This window comes from Gymnoscopelus microlampas (assembly GCF_963454915.1).
Source record: "Gymnoscopelus microlampas genome assembly, chromosome: 6".
Lineage (NCBI taxonomy): Eukaryota > Metazoa > Chordata > Actinopteri > Myctophiformes > Myctophidae > Gymnoscopelus > Gymnoscopelus microlampas.
In genome coordinates, this window is record NC_139943.1 from 20,730,703 (window position 1) to 20,748,442 (window position 17,740).

Here is a 17,740-nt window from a genome sequence, read left to right on the forward strand (position 1 = left end):
TTCATGACTTACAAGGCTCATGTTAAACTTAAGAGTGCACAGCGAAATCAATCTTCAGTGCTGATACTTTGAGTTATATATCAACACTGAGCATTTCACTGTGTGAAGGGAGTTTAGTCCCTCATGCAGTGGAACCTTTTTCGTGCTACATGGGCCACAAAAAGAAAAGAGTCCACTGAGAATGTCAATTCAGAGGAAGTGAATGGAAAATGTGTCGTCACGGACAGGGTTGGAATTGCTGGGAAGGATGGGGGGGGATACATGCCTCTGCTTTTGATACTGACTTCTCTGGTCATTAATTTTTGTGGTTGATGGGGAATGGGGATATGTTTTATCCCTGCTTCTGGTCCTTTGGGGAAATGTAGACTGTCTGATATTTATGCTTGATTATATGTAATTAATATTTAACAATTCAATAAAAAAACACATCAACTGGCCGTATTTTCAGCAAATGTGTAAAAATTGTAAAAAACAATTCCCAAATGTCCTATTTTCTTTTTAGGAACTCAAACATTGCCGATCTACCAGCTGAGCATGGAGATCTGCTATTTTTGTTCTTCTTTTTTCTTTTTACAAATCCGGTCACAGTAACCATCATAATGGACAGGAACAATAGATCTGGCAATGGTTACCTAGCAAGCATCAGTGGGCAATGTGGTGGTGATTTGCTCCTAGTCATCAATCGCCACGGTATTTAAAGGCATGCTCTTTACAAGATCGGCTGAATGCAACTGACTTTTTTTCAAAGTCAGACACAAGAGCAAGCCATAAAAATGTTTTAAAGCTAAACAATTACTTTGAGGACCATGAGAGTGAAGTGCTGCAGCAAATGGGCCACAGTGACCTATTCACATGAAATATGACCTACTTATAAGGAGGTATACAAAATCACACGCATAAATGTCAAAGGAAGTACTCCACTCAATTTAGTGAGGAACTTACCGGTGACTTTTATCTTCATGGTCGCCTCAAGAGGCCTGTTGTTGTCAAGGTCTCTGCTGAGTTTGAGCTCGCCAGTGTCTGGGTTGAGAAGCAGAAGACTGAGCTCGTTGCCCTCCACAAAACTGTAATGCAGCTTATCAGTAACATCTGGATCCTGAGCCGGTACCCTTCCGATCACACCTGCAGGGAAACTGTTAGACCTGTTGGTGACATAATTGTTGAAGATGATCTCGAAATCCTGTAGGACCGGGTCGTTGTCGTTTACATCCAACAGGCGGATGTGCACGACCGCCCGGCTCACTAAAGGAGCAGAGGTTGCTTGAACAATGATGGTGTATTCCATCTTTGCCTCATAATCTAAGTCTGTGAGAGCTACGAGATCCCCGTTGAACATGTCCAGCTGAAATACTTCCGGAACGTTTCCCTCCACAATTTGGAAAAGGATTTGTGCGTTGGTCCCCTCATCAGGGTCTGTGGCAGTGATACGAGCCACGATGGAACCCACAGGACTGTTCTCTGCCACATACACATACATCTCGTCCTTTTCAAACACAGGAGCATTGTCATTGATGTCCAGTACAGACACCTGGACATCTACTGTTGCTTCGAGCGGAGGGACGCCCTTGTCCACAGCAAAGGCCTTGAGGTTGTACAAAGGCACATTTTCCCTGTCTATTTTCCTGGCTGTTCTGATTATACCAGAGTACGGCTCAATGAAAAAATCCCCATCTCCATCATCCCCACCTTGAAAGGTAAAGCTGATTCTACCGTTAGAACCAGAGTCCCGGTCAGAAGCGGAAATCTGGAGGACACTTGTGTAGACTGGAGCATCTTCAAATACGGTCCCCTGGTACAGGTCACGGAGAAATTGTGGTGCATTATCATTGGCATCCAGAACAATTATCTCTACATATGTGGTGTCAGATTTCTGAGGGATGCCATTGTCACGGGCAATGATGGCGAGCGTGTAGGATGCCTGGTCCTCGTAATCGATTTCTATCTGTGTGGTTATGGCACCTGTGTCAGGGTTGATCTTGAACTGCGGAACGTTGTCCTCCATGACATAAGTGATGCGCGCATTCTCTCCTGTGTCTTCATCCGTGGCGCTGATCACAACCACGGTGGAGCCCACAGGACGGTCTTCGCTAAACATCACGTGGTAGCTGGCACTCTGGAAGACAGGCCGATGTGTGTTGGCATCGGTGACGTTGATATGCACCTGTGCCGTATCCTGACGTGTGCCATCTGAAGCGGTCACCGTCAGGACGTACTGACGCTCCTGCTTGTAGTCCAGTGGCAGTGCCAATGTGATAAGCCCCCCCGCACTCTGGCTTGTGATGGAGAACCTGTTCCTTGTGTTGCCACTGGAAATTTGATAGGTCACAACACTGTTGGCATCTCGGTCGATGGCAGTGAGCGTCAGCACACTGGTACCTGCAGGAGCATCCTCGTTGATCTTTAAGTTATACAGTTTCTGGGTGAACGTGGGAACGTTGTCATTCACATCGAGAACAGTCACACTCACGCTGGCAGAGGATGACATGGCGGGAATCCCATGATCCACTGCTTCCACGCCAAATGTGTAAAACTCAGTCATCTCCCTGTCCAGCTCCACACAGACTGTAATCCACCCTGTGTTGTTGTTGATTGTGAAAGGGAAGCCTGGGCCCGTGCCAGTAAGTCTGTACTCCAGATGGGAGTTGTCCCCAGAATCTGCATCAATAGCCTGAATGTGGATGACTGAGTAACCAACGGCCACGCTCTCCAACACAGAGGCTTGGAAGGGTGTGCTGACAAACATGGGGGCATTATCATTGACATCCACAACTTGAACCACCACCATCCCTGTCCCATTTATTAGTGGAGGCCTACCCCCATCCTGTGCTTTTATACGCAAATTATACTCACGGATAGTTTCATAATCAAGAGGGTTGGTGACATCGATGACTCCTGTAGGGGAGTGGATATAGAACTGGCCTTTTACATTGCCGCTGATTATGCTATAGTGGACCTTTGCATTGTTACCCGCATCCCTGTCTGTGGCTTTCACCTGGGTCACTTTGGTGTTCACCGCTACGCTCTCCAGCACCTGGACCACATACCTTTTCTCACAGAACTGAGGATAGTTGTCATTTTCATCCTCCACAGCAATGTACACTGTAGCTGTGGCACTGCGAGGGCCTGGGTCTCTGCCCTGGTCATTGGCCTCAACAATCAGCTGATACGCAGACAAGGTCTCTCTGTCTGGCCTCACTTTAATTTTCACCAGCCCATTCCTGTGGTCAATTTCAAAACCAGCATTGTCCCCCTCCTCATTGACAATCTTGTATATCATGTTAGCATTGGAAGGAGCGTCCCCATCTGTGGCCCTGATGGTAAGTACTTCGAAGCCTACCTCCACATTCTCCCTAATACTAACCCTGTATTCAGTCTGCTCAAACACAGGCGAATGGTCGTTGGTGTCACTGATGGTGATGGTGAGATAGGCAGTGGCTGACCTCTTGGGTTTGCCGTTGTCTGTGGCAATAACTTTGAAGACGTGCGTATCCTTGATTTCCCGGTCTAACGGCTGCAAGGTCGTTATAGTTCCCGTCTCCAGGCTGATTTGAAAGTAGTCATTTGACCTGTGGTCAAACAGAGCTTCCATGTCGTATTCAACTCTGCCAGCATCCCCATCGTCTGGATCGAGCGCTTTGAGCGTCATGACGCGCGTCCCCGCGGGCTCGTTCTCTGGGACGGACACCTGGTAGTTGGGCAGCTGGAACTGGGGACCAGTATTCGCTGCCCTCCTGTCACGTTTAGCCCAGTAATCTAAGCCCCCCGAATCAACACCGCTTCCATGACTGAGATGAGGAGGAGGAGGACGCAATTTCAGGCGCACTGTCGAGGGGTTCAGTGAATTGTGCACCTTGCAGATCACGTCCAACTCTCCCCTAAGATCAGAACTAAGACAGTTTGGATTAAAAATGCCTTTGTCAAAACTTATTTTATGGCCCCCCGACTCACACGATGAATGGACGTCGTTCGTGTGAGTGAAATGTGGCAAATGTTTATAAATGCTGATGACCAAAATCCCGGTGGAAAGACAGGGGGACGGCACCAGTTTGGAGCGGATATTCATGTATATGTCGTGTTCACGTTTCACGCGCTTTCTTTTATATTTGATGAAGCAGTTCTGTCCGTGCAGAAAAGTCTTGAAATGTATCAAAATGAAGTTGTCCGAAGTTATCGATCGGAGCTGCACGTACAGCGGGACGGGGTTCCTCGGTAAACGCGCGCAGTCCACTTTTCCTGAGAGAAACAGCACTCCTTCTTTCCTTTTCACGTCTATGAAGTGGCGCACGTACCGCGGGGTCATCGCCCTCTCTATGTTATAGATCCAACCGGGTCCGACGGATGCATTGGCCAGTATGAATCCAGGCTGCAGCGTGTCCGAAACGTGTAGATCGAAGCCTCCAAATAACGGAACGTGCATGAACAAAACGCACATCCAAATCCAAAGCGTTTGTAAATCCATGGTTGAAACTCATGATATCCAGGCAGGCTCTCTCAAGAACATATCTATGAAGTCTGCTCGGCAACTTTCTCTCTGCTCCTCCTCGACGCATTGGTCATCTCCATGGCTAGTGTTGAAATGATGTGAGTTGTAACGAGCTTTCTTCAGTGTTGCCAGCTTTTGCGAGAGAAACAAGCAACCAGGTCTATGAAAACAAGCCCAAAAGAAGCGACTACAGGCCACCGGACCATTGGTGATATATTGAGTTCACAACGCATCGCAGTGCGACGAGATGTGAGCTTGTAGATCTGCTATTTTCAAAGAAAAATATTGGGGAAACGTTTGGAACATTTTCAAATCCACAAAATCTTGTATGGGGGACGGGGACGGAGTCTCTGGCACAAAATATTTTCAGAAGGTTGGGTCTGCATACAGTCTGCAGGCTGCAGACAAACACATTCATTTGGGGGTCCTTGACATGAAAATGTTTAGGAACCAATGGTTTAAACAACATTAGGAAACAAGCCCACATAAGCAACTATACTTTTAGAAACAAACCAAAAAAAACGCAACCACCAATATTTGACAAGCAACTTTACAGAAAAAGAAGCCCAAAGTCGCTTAAAATAAGCGGACATGGCAACACTTTCTTGTGTTGCTGCTAGTAGCAGTAGCCCCCCCTCTCCCCCCTCCCTTACCCATGCGTGCAGGACCTCAACTTTATGGGATGTGTAGATTAGTGCCTCTTCACTGCCCCCTGTCGACAGTAGAGTCAATAGTTCTTTATGAGAACCATTCACAAAGCATCCATATTAAAGGTAGGGTAAGTGATATTTTTGGGTTAAAACAAAAATTATTTTGTTAAAAGGTTAAAGAACTATATTCTGATAGTAATCATTGCTATAGAGTGTTTGTTCAGTAACAGGAGTCTCCCCGTCTCTCCAGCTCTTTAATAAACAGGAAAAAAAAAATCCGGTAGGTGTCAAAATCTCAGCCAATCAGGAGAAAGTACCCATTTTTAAGCTTAATTTTTATAGTGTTCCAGTTCCAATTTTGTCTGCTCATTTCTTTGTGTCATCACTTCCAATCTCACTTGTTTAATCTGTATCCTGATTGAGTTCTCTATCCTGATTGGATAAAATTGGAAATGAAACTGAAACTGAAACGAAAATGCATTTTCTGTTTAATAAAGAGCTGGAGAGACAAGGAGACTCCTAATACTGAACAAACACTCTATAGCAATGAGTACTATCATAATATAGAGCTATTTAACACTTATTTTAACCAAAGAAAATCACTTACCCTACCTTTAACATAAGAGAGATTCACAAAGGATTTGGGCTTTTTAAGAATTAGTTTCCATTTACTGAATTAGCCTAGATAAATTAGATTAGGATATGTGAATTAACTATGCATCCATGAGACCCATAAATGCATGTCAATAACTAAACTTACATGGTTGGACCCCTTTCTTAGGAGTTATGGTGCCTTCTCTAATATTGTTCTCTCTTTTAAGTATTCAAAAGTACACTCTTTATAATATCAATGCATTGCTGTACTGAAATTTAGACATCCCCCCCCCAAAATTCTAAGATTTTCCAGAAAATATCTAGTAAAAATAATAGATCTACAAGCTCACAGCTAATCTGCTATTTTCACTACATTTGAAATAAGCCTTAAAGTAGTTCATTCATAATGTACTTTTTCTTGCCTCATGAAGCAACACCATTACAGATCCCTTCGTACTATAGAATAGTCCTTCCTTATAAATGATATCATCATCAAATGTATCTCTGTAATTGCAAAACTCCTCTACTGTTTGCATTTATTCAAACAAAATGGCACTGTCATACATTTAATATTCAGAAAAATCCTTTATTTTTTTCAGGAGATAATCAATTTTATAAAATCAAAACACAAAAGCAGCAGAGTGATCAATTAAATTATTATTCCAGAAGAACTTTTTGCAGTAACTTAAAACAAAGATTCTTCACTTTAAGTTCAGTTGTACACAGGTTTATTGTTTATAGACATGGAGATGACTCGACTATTGTAGGCTACTGTTGGACCGGGTTTGATCAAAAAGAAAGGTTTATAAGTGGAGCTTCTTTCACAGCATTCTCCTTGTCTTCTGGACTCCACTTGATCAGGGGAGAGCTCAGATCAATTAACTGTTCAGAGAAGTAAAACAAAACAGTCACATCAACAATGAAACACATAGGTTTTTCCAGTTCAAATCTCATGCCAAACCAATCAAACAAAGCTATAGGAAAAAGAACCAGAAGAGAAAATGTGTACTGTGTAACATCTTCTGGCAACCCGGGACTACCGTTATGCACAGAGCTAATTTGCTGTGAAATGTCATGCTCCGCAGAGACTTGACTCAATGGCCTTTTCCTCTAGTCACTAGAGGCACTAGAGTCTAGTGCCTCCCTTAGGCCAAAATGTACACAAGATCTCAAAAACAAATGGGTGCAACCTTATGCCAAAGTTTTCAATTGCTGAAAAGATATCACAAAATGTAATGGGCAGGTTACAATATACTTTTCGTTCACCAATCCCAGATTGGGCCTTTAAATAAAAATGTACAAAAATACAGATATATAAACACTATTTTACAAGCTGGCTTAGCAATGTTAACAAGTGACAGTTCTTTCCAGGCACATCCATTTTTCTCACCTCTTTCTCACGACCAGGGTTGAGTAGGACTGGCCGCAGTGGCCGAATCAGGTCTGGGGTATTGAACAAGTCAATGAGGGTTTTATCCTCAGGTTTAGAAGCCGGGACATCCACCAGCATATTCTGGGCAAGACGTGGATATATTAGGAAACCAAAATATTAGCATGTAAATACAATTATGTATTTCTTAAAGAAGCACCATTTATCTTTTTTTAAATTAATACAATTTAATTTTGTCCAGTCTCTATGGTAGAGTATCGTAATGCAATATAAGTTCAACTACAATTTGGTACCATATTATGGATGAACTAGTGCTCTTTCTACTTTAACAGTTTTTTTTACAATACTGTATGAAGTAAAACATGCATTGAAATTTGAATTCTGAGCAAGAAGCAAACATTCTACAACAAGACTCAAACATGGAATGAGGTTTCAGGTACCTCAACGTCTTCCTGTGTCTTGACTCCATGCTCTTCAGAGATCACTTCCTCAGCGGAGTGACGTTTCATCAAGTTTCCACTTGTCTCAGGCTCCTGGTTCTCATCAGGGTGCTCTATAACTTCCTGGTCAACAACCTCTGGGCCCTGCTGACAGGATTTGTACAAGTTTTCAAAAGTCAAACTGAAGCACTTTCACGTTAAAGTCAGTTTTTCCAGCACTAAAATATCTTCAATTTAAAAGCTAAGCATCTCTTCATACATTACAGTGCTAAGATAAATAATAAAGCTATGCTTTCTGTGGACATGACACAATATATAAATTAAATGTAATCTGGCCCATTATACAGTAAATAATAAAAATGATCCTGCATGTTGTTCAAAATTCAAGCACATTCTTGGAAGTTAAAATTATACATGTGAGATTAAGCACATTCAAAGATTTTCAGAACCCTGCCTTGACTTACCTGTACAGTCACACAAGTCGGTGCTTCATTTTGCGTTTCCTGCTGGAGACCTACTGGATCAGCATCTTCCAGAGAGAATGGTTGGATGACCAACTCTACCTCTGAAGCTGCTGACTCAACCTGAGTAGGGCTGCAGAGGGGGAGAGGTGCAGAGATAACAATGCACTCATGAGAGTCCACAATCATGCAAGAAGCATGGAAACAATGTGATCCAAATATCCACAAGTTGTTTTAGTCATCGTTTTAATGAATATATTTACTTTAAAACATTTTGTAACTTTGGAAAACTGCTCTACAAATAAAGTATAAAAGTGAAGAAAAGGCTGCACACTCATGATTGGAAAGAAGACCATTCCAGGTCGAAACATTGGTTATAAATAAATGATTCTTGACTGTAATCATTTATTTATAACCAATGCCTCAAAAAATAACCAATACCTCAAATATCGTGGCTATGACTGTGCAGCCTTTTCTTCACTTTAAACTTTTGCACCAAGGTCAGCAGCACCTCGGCAATACTGGTGTGTGCCCTTCTCCCGTTTGTTCTACAAATACAGTATACCATTAATAATAATTATTCATAATAATTCTTAACTCGGTGAAATCCACTGGTGGTCAGGTATTTTATTCTTGCAAGGTGCAAGCAATACCAATCCAATACTGACTACACCCATGCAAGAGGCCCAGGTTATCATCTCACCTCTGGTTACTGGTCTTCCTAGCAGAGATGGACATACTGGGGGGTGGCCTGCAAAACCCAGCTAAACTCTTAGGGGTCATAGTTGGGATACCAGAGATTCTCCGGTTGACAGGGGTCGGTAAGGCCGATGGACGTCTTATTTTAGACATGGAGGGCGTGTGGAACAACTCCGGAGTTGGACTTTAGGAAGAAATGACAAGTCAGTGGAGAGGATCATTTTGATGGTACTTAAACATCTACACGTCATTAGACAAGATATACGTATATATAATCACATACCTGCCCATGCTGACAGAACTTATCAGTCTCTTTGGTTTCATGATCTTCAGTGAGTCTGGGGATTGAACCACTAAAATGGAGGAAATGCTCAATTGATTAATTACAAAAGCTTGTGAATTCATTTGGCTGCAGCTAGTAACTAACCTAAACTTGAGGATCTTTTCGTATACTAATAGGCTGGTGCAACAGTGAAAGTGAGAGGAGAATTTGATACACTGTTTGTAGTATATACACGTATATGTATATGTGTGTGTGTGTGTGTGTGTGTGTGTGTGTGTGTGTGTGTGTGTGTGTTTATCTCATCAAAATCACATAAGCTTGTGCATCTATTCAACTATGATGATTACAGTATAAACACAGTATAAATCTGCAGACATTTGGGGGTGTATCACAATATCACCAAAACATCACAATATTATCAAAGTGTGCTGCTGGGTGAAACAAACAAAAATTACCGTCAGATCGATTGGGTCCTTTCAGCCGACTAGTGGGAGTAGGGGCAATGAGGGCCACGGGTTTGGCCCTCAGGCCAAATTGTGGCAAGGTGGAAACACTAGACAGCAAGGCTCGTTTGGCTGGGCTCTGTTGGGATGGGGTGGGGGTACTTGGTGCAGCTCTTTTCACAGGTGTGGACCTGGCAAGTTTGGTCGGGTCCGTCTCAGTCGTCTTCCGGGACTGCACTGAGATAGACCGCCGTGCACCTTTGACAGTGGTGGCTGCAGAGGGTTTAGATTCAGCAGCTCTGCAAGCGAGTGAGGAACGGCGAGTTTGGGCAGTTTTGGCAGCACTCGTGTTGGCCAGTCTGCTCATGTTAGTTGTTGGTGCACGGCTGCTGGAACCATTTTTGCTTCTGTTCAGAGAAGCGTTGAGATTTCCTGTAATGAGAGATGTTCAAAGCCAAAGAATGTATATTGTGTTGCTGAACACCAGATGGCACTAAAGACAACATGATTTACATATCTCTGCTGTCCGGCAGGAACCAGCTAACTCCAAAATGTTCATTTTTCAGGAAATGAAAAAAAGTGGAGTTAGGAGGTTTTGTTCATCATTGATAAGAACAACTGAATGGACCTCCAAGCTCACAATGAGGTTAGAGGTCAAAAGGGGGTGGAGCCTGGAGTCAGGTAAACCAGTTAACTCCGGTGGACTACGCTGGTTTAGCAGAACATTTGAGGATCCAATGGTTCAATATTTTTTTTACCAACACACAGACGTAAAGGGTGTTCAATGGCCCTGTTTTATGGGGAAAAAAATGCAAAAGCGTCAACATGGAGTTAGCTGGTTTCTGCCGGACAGCAGCATAGATTTCTCAATCTAAACTGACTTTAGAATAACTCCTGTGCTGTTCACCACCATCATTGCTAAGCAAGCACACCTTGGAGAAACCCATCATAACTAAAAAATATTCACTTATACCACCAACACCACCCTATAAAACAAAAGGTGCAGTTCATGCCTCCATCAGTTTCAGTTTTACCTGTACAACTCACTCAACATACTAAAGAACACAATTATTATTATAATTATTATTTTAAGATTGGCCAATACCGTGTCCCATTATGCAAATTTCAATTTCAGATATATGGCCATTGGGATAACACTAGTACTTATCAGGTTCTTTCAATCATATGTACCATGGAGAGACCTTACCTTTCCCACAGTTCCCAGTAGGAGAAACAGACATACTGCAGTTGAAGCTGGACACAGAGGAGTTGAGGCTAGACACGGAGGAAGAGGAAGAGGAGGTATTTCTTCTCCCGTCTACCACTCCCCTTGTCTGAAGATGTGGTGCTTTGGACCTCAAACCAGCCTATAAAACAACATGTGGGACATTACAAATGTGAATTCAGGCAACCCCCACACAGCCTTGACCAACAGTCTATCTACATTAATTAAGCAAGGGAGGGTGGGGCAGGGTTGGGCTGAGTCCTCCACCTGTCCCTGAAGTGATACTTGCATCCAATGTTTTCAAGCCGTGACACAATTGTCTGCTGTTCAAAATTCAAAGCATAAATGTTATTTAAAGGGGCTACACCATGAATTTCATTTTTTTTTAGTATTTTTTGGGCTCCCCAGTGTCTCTTGTACCCAATTTTTTTTTTTTTTTTACATTCAGTCATTCATGCTCATTTCATGGATTTCCTGAATGGGCGTGTCTGAACAGGCCATTTCAGAATGGCTGTGCAAGTGATGTCACTTGCACTGATTTTGCATTGATGATGGCCAGACAGAATTGCTCAGTAGCTCCCCCCTGCCCAATAGGACGTTTTGGTATTGCAGCTGAAAAAGCTTGGAATGACAGACAAGAAATATCTGGATGTTTTTTAGGCTTACAACCTGTTTAAAACGTATTAGGGGGCAATATTTATATATAATATATATTTTTTTAATTCATGGTGTAGCCCCTTTAATTGTAGTAATTATGCCATTTAAACTAATGCATTATTTTACAAATTAAAATATGAGCAGTCTTTCAACTTGCAGGAAAGCTTTTGAGACTCCTCCATAATAATGCTGATTCAGAATCAGTCCTTGAAAACAGGTAGAATCAAACTTGCTTTTAACTTCACACTAAAAAGGTAAGAGTTCGGATCAGATATCAAAACGGATTAAACTGGTGCCATTTTATGCAGAGGGGGAAAGTATAATTATACTCATAATATCAGTGCTGCTGCTAATATATTCATGATATCAGTGCTGCTGATATTCATCAAATTAAAGTTGTTTCTGCAAGGTTTTTCAAGATGCCGTTTTCATCTTTCTAGAACTCTACAGTAGGGGAAATATTGCATTGAAAAAAGGGAAATAATCATTGTATAAAATCTAAGAGTAAATATTGTTTTCCCCCTCTTTACCAAGCGAGGTGGCATTTGAGCATATATGATACTAGATAAAACATTTTAATTCCACCTGGCCCAGTATACATTTTAAAATGTATCTTTATCTCCTCCTTCATTCAAGTCAAAGTAGCCATGGCTTTTTAGGCAGTGTCAGAGGTCAATGAGGAGACACATACTGTACACAGTACAGTATGTCAGCTAGATCAGAACAATGGATGACTACGTAATGGCAAAGGCTTGGATGCCAGTTTAATATCTCCTACTAGTGGAAAATATCAATAACCATGAAATAAGACTTAAAAGATCAAGATGAGGAAATGTTTGTCTGTTAATGAGTACTCCTTAACCATTGGGAGCGAGAAAGACAGACATCATATATTCTTACTTTGCTTGGTGGAGCCATCCTGGAGGGTTTTTCTGCAGGCATTGCTGCAGTATTTGCAGTCTTCAGTGACGTGGCAGAGGTTGTGGCTGGAACTACAAGCTTGCTGGGGAGAATCCCACTGGTGCCCAGACCTGCCTTGCTTCGCAGTGCCATCTTGGTCTGTGTCTTAGTCTTAGACCCAGAAGCAGGACTGGAGGTGCTAAGACGAGCCCGAGTGGAATTGACACCAACGCCTGAGCCAACGCTGCTAGTACTACTGCGGCCTTTCAGCAAGCGTTTCTGGATAGCGGGTGGAAGCTGTTTCACAGGACTGTCCTGTACACAGAATGTCTCCCTTTTAATTGGGCTGAGAACCCGATCAAATGGCTTGCTGAACATATCCAGTTTGGCCCCAGTGTCCTGCACAAAGTCATCTGTCATATCGCTTTGCCTCTCAGCAGGCACAGTACCGTCTGTCTGTCCAGTGTGTGGCTGCTGGTCCTCCTTTAACTGTGTAGCTAGCTTCTGGGCTTCAGTGCACATTCTGTCAAAGTTATCTCCAGTGAGAGGGCTCCACTTCTGCTCCTCACACACAGAGGGCCCACTGCTGACAGTGTCCTTGGCCAGATATTCCACCGCTATACAGATACCCTTCTCCTTGTCTGTGACTGGACCCACAAATACATCATCCTCACCTTCTTCATCTCCCTTGGAACTGTAAACAGGGGATATATATTTTTGTTACAACAGTGATTTAGTATGCCTTGGTGATTGGTGGGGAACCGGCATGTTCTATCATGTGACAAAATAACTAAAGACAAAAGGGACTGCCGTCCCTCTATGGCCCATTATAAAAGAGTCCAAAGTGTATTTCCTGTTGCAGTTATGAATATCTAGTCTTATGGGGATAAAAGTAAAATCATATGCTCTTTACAGTCGACTAATATGGTATGTATTGAAAGGCATTGTAGGATGTGGTTGTGTCATTGTTTATATGAGAAGATAGGATTTTATCAATTTTTTCCTTGATGATTTTTTTTTTTATTTGACATTTTTATTGGAGGATAAACCCCTTGAGATAAATCATATAGCTTCAAAAGTCATCCTAGGTCCCGTGACTCCCGTCCTGTTATGGCAGGGGGTTTCTATAACACTCTGGGGCGGGAGTGGCTCAGGAGGTAGAGCGTCCACCTTGGAATCCAAAAGGTTCCAGGTTTGATTCCCGGCTCCTCCTGGCTACGTGTCGAAGTGTCCTTGAGCAAGACACTGAACCACTAGCGGCTCCCGATGAGCAAGTTGGTGCCTTGAATTGGTTTCCTCCACCATCGGTGTGTGTGGGAATGGGTGAAATACATTGTAAAGCACTTTGGAGAAAAGCGCTATATAAATGCAGTCCGTTTACCATTTACACTCTATAAAATAGTACCATTATATTTTGCTGTTATGACTTGATAATTACTCAACAGGTAGCCTTAGCTCTGGTCCATAGCTTTAGAAGGAGAACTCCTTATAACGCTATGGACCAGAGCTAAGGTAGCCTCAAGACTGGTTTACTCCAAGCATTATGTTTTCCAGAACACATTTAATGTTTGCATAAAAAACTCATAAAATACAGGTAGCAAAAAATAAGGTATACTGTATGTAAAAGGTTCAATGACACCAACCTCGCAGGTGAGAGTGAAACATCAAAATCAAACTTCTCCTCTGCCAATGGGTGGAAATCTTTGTAGAAAAAGAAAGCTCATCTTTTTAGACTGCTAAAGAAATTAGTTGCCGATTCTACAATTTTACACATAATCAGTTTGGAACCTTACCGGCGTTATAAAAGGGATCCATCGTCGGGTAGTCCGATTTAAAGTGCTGATTCAGAAAGAGACAGAAAAAAAAAGAAAGGTTAAGAAAAGAAAAGTAATATATCCATTGGTGGAAAGTAATTAGGTACTCAAGTATTGTTAAGTACAAATTTGAGGTATCTTTACTTTACTGGAGTATTTCCAATTCAATACTTTTACTCCACTACAATTATTTGAAAACTTTAGTTACTTTGTAGATTTGGATTATTACTACAACACACACATTTGCCACTTCAGCCCAATATACACTTTGGCCATTTGAAAGTAGTCGATCTACAAGCTCACAACGTGTGGCTTTGATGCATTGTGAGCTTGTAGATCTGCTATTTTGTAAGATTTTATAAGATTTGTATGCATTTTGAAAACTTGAAATGGGACATTTCCGCATAATGAGTACTTTTACTTTTGGTACTTTAATAGCCCTGAAACATGTTATGGCACTACTTGTTCCTGTTTTTGAAAGTTTTACATTTACAACCAGCAAATCTACATAAACGTTCAAATATCAAATATAAAGTGCTGACCCCACGGCCATGGATGTTACAAGTTAAAGCGCACGGGTCTAAGTACCCGTATCTTCCGTATTGTTCAATAAAAAGCTTTTTAATCTGATCGCCAGCCATTTTCTCCATATGGAGAACTACGCCCCTACCCCTATCTGTTGGGAGGTGTATTGCATCCTGATACATTATAAAAAATACATTAAAAATGGCCGGCGATCGGATTAAAAAGCTTTTTATTGAACAATACGGAAGATACCGGTACTTAAGACCCGTGCGCTTTAACTTGTAACATCCGTGGCGGGGGGGTCAGCACTTTATATTTGAAATCTGAACCTTTATGTAGATGTACGGGTTGTAAATGTAACATTTTTTTAAAACAGGAACAAGTACCATGTGAACCATGGCAAATACTTTAAGTACATTTTGCTGCCAAGACTTTTGTGCTTTTACTCAATTTAATTTTGAATACCAAACTTTTACTTGTAACAGAGTATTTCTACATTGTGGTATTGATGCTTTTACTTAATAAATATGAGTACTTCTTCCACCAGTGAATATATCCACAAACCCCAAGTGTTAACATGGCTATTTACTCTGTTTACTCTACTGTAACGCTAGCAACCAAAACAAAATGTAATCCATATCATGTAAGTGTACCCACTGAGCATTTTTTGGTCTATTAGACGTCTAAAATACGTCTAAGGGGTAGGCTAAAACAGGGTTATAAATGGTCTACTGGTGAAAGTTTTTTAGCGGTCTAGGCTTAGCCTAGACGTTGATTAGCTGTTTTTTAAACGTTTATTTATAGACCGTCTATATTATAGACGTTGAAATGACGTCTATAATATAGACGGTCTATAAATAAACGTTTAAAAAACAGCTAATCAACGTCTAGGCTAAGCCTAGACCGCTAAAAAACTTTCACCAGTAGACCAATTATAACCCTGTTTTAGACGGAGGTCTAATAGACGACTATGGCTCAGTGGGTAAGCAATGTAAACTCTGGTTAACAGGTAAAGAAAAACAACTTTAACCTTATTAGACAACGCAGCATGTTTCGTCAACTAGACAGTTAATGCTAAAGAAGCTAAACATATTGTTTATACACGACCCACACACAAACACACAATCTAATCTATATCAACCAAGACACGTTATTCTAACCTGAGGACAAATCTAATAAACTGTTGTTTTTTAATGCAGCCTACCGTAATGGAAAAATACTGTAACTCACCCCAAAACAGCAACACACCAAGCAAACCGAACTGAAACGTTTCAAATTTTGTGACTTCAGGTTAACTCTTTACCATTGGCTGGAAACATCTTACCGGAAGTCTCCGTAGACTTATGGGAAATGTAGTCTTATAACTCTATGAACGTAGTCCTTTACCACAAAGGAATGCGGCCAAGGTCAAACCCGGTCAAGCCAAGTATTTGCATTAATATGCACAGACAGTGTAAGCGGGTAACTAAGTACATATACTCAAGTACTGTACTTATGTACAATTTTGAGGTACTTTTACTTTACTGGAGAGTATTCCAATTTTCAATACTTTTTACTTCTATATACTCCACTACATTTCAGAACCAAAATATGTACTTTTACTCCACTACAATTATTTGGACACCTTAGTTACTAGTTACTTTGTAGATTTTGATTATTATTATTATTACAAAACATACAAAACCACTTCAACACTTTATATCCTTTGGCTATTTGAATATATATATATATATATATATATATATTAATGCAAATACTTTTGTACTTTTACTCAAGTCAATTTCGAATACCAGACTTTTATCTGTAATAGAGTTAAAGTATCTCTACATTGTGGTATTGCATGGTACTACAAAATGTGAGTACTTCTTCCACCACTGAATTTGCAAACATAATACATTGAATCTTTGAGGGGGGTTCATCTTTAGAAGTATGAGAAGTGGTAATAAGGCTAAAATAGGTGGTTGCAACTAAGTAGGAGGTGTTTGTTAAGGTTGTGTATAGGCTACTATTAACCGGTTAAGGCCAACGTCAACGTTTTTCAGACCAAGGACCGGACCCTTAGAGCGATAAATCAGGGAGCCCCATACATTATATTGTATAACATTGTGTTACAGTCTTAGAGATTAAACTTTTGCATTGATGTCATAGATAGCTTAGATTGTTTGAGAGCACTGTCAGACAGTGTTGTGTTGTGTGTGTTTTTTTTTTACACATTATCTTTTCAATCTTTTCTATATGTTGGATTCATAAAAATGTGTATTTTCAGACATTTAACCACTTAAACCCTCAATACTTGAGGGTTGAATTTGGGCTGCTCTTTTTCCCCTCTACACCACAGCTAGTTGCTAGGGTGTTGCTGTAGTAAAAACAGGTGGTTGCTGCAATGGGTTAGGTGATTGCTAGAGTACAAGTATATGATATCCAAAGTGCACCCCCTCTCATAAAAACGCTTTCTGTGGACATGGCCACTAAGAGACTGACCTTAGTGCACCCTAAATGTGGCCACGGACCAGTTTCGGCACAAAAATGGGGTCAAATTCGTTCTACTGCTATGCCACCAGAATGTGGAATGCCCTACCAACAAGGATAGAAAAGTGTGACTCCTTACCCTCCTTCAAAACTGCTCTGCATTTACATTTTACTGGTAAAATTTACAGGTATTTACAGGTGGCTGCAAATTGTAACTGGCCCCTGCAGAAAGTAAAACGTCTAAGCTTATCACCGTAAATACCCCCCCCCCCCCCCCCCCCACTGTTTACTGTACATATCTTTCTTTCTTATTATATTACTACTCGTATATATGATGATTTTTTTGCATATCACTGTATATTATTGTTTGTCTTTAAATGTATCGATGAATTGAATACACAGGACCTTAATGGAAACAAGTCCTGAGGGCTTATAGGTTATCCTTTTAGTCTCCTTTTGTTTAAATCTGTGCCACCGTGCCTTGTTTTTCTAACTGTTAATAAAGTATTTAATTAATCAATCAAAAAGTGTTGTGAGCTTGTAGAACTGCTATTTTCAAATAGCCAATACAATAGGGTTAAAGTGGTTAAACTGATGTTCCTGCTATCCGGGGAGTGGGGAACCTGGGCCCTGGAACCCCCTCAAATACTCCTGGGGGTCCCGACTCCCCGGACCCTTGAGAACTCAAACTGATGTGGAGCCCTACA

General features: G+C 41.3%; 2 protein-coding genes across 4 annotated transcripts in view; both read right to left on the bottom strand.

Moving 5' to 3' along the window:
* Positions 1-4,547, bottom strand: part of LOC311047592 (cadherin EGF LAG seven-pass G-type receptor 1-like) — a 60,846-nt gene extending 56,299 nt beyond the window's left edge. For both annotated transcript variants that reach the window (XM_084060351.1, XM_084060350.1), the window contains exon 1: positions 943-4,547. In XM_084060351.1, the coding sequence (XP_083916477.1) occupies positions 943-4,459 (3,517 nt within the window). In that variant the 5' untranslated portion in view covers positions 4,460-4,547. The remainder of the gene's footprint in view (positions 1-942) is intronic.
* Positions 4,548-6,322: 1,775 nt separating this feature from the next.
* On the bottom strand, positions 6,323-15,853 carry LOC311047507 (uncharacterized protein). Of its 2 annotated transcripts, none has more exons than XM_084060245.1 (12): positions 15,795-15,853; positions 14,019-14,064; positions 13,869-13,926; positions 12,226-12,919; positions 10,651-10,810; positions 9,456-9,875; positions 9,001-9,070; positions 8,722-8,901; positions 8,022-8,151; positions 7,558-7,704; positions 7,118-7,240; positions 6,323-6,609 (listed from the first exon to the last, which is right to left on the bottom strand). In XM_084060245.1, exons 2-12 carry the CDS (start codon positions 14,038-14,040, stop codon positions 6,517-6,519), a joined length of 2,097 nt encoding a protein of 698 aa, XP_083916371.1. In that variant the 5' UTR covers positions 14,041-14,064; positions 15,795-15,853; the 3' UTR covers positions 6,323-6,516. The 2 variants fall into 2 exon arrangements, with proteins under 2 accessions (XP_083916371.1, XP_083916372.1); XM_084060246.1 differs by having other exon boundaries at positions 7,558-7,701; positions 15,795-15,852.
* Positions 15,854-17,740: the final 1,887 nt, after the last annotated feature.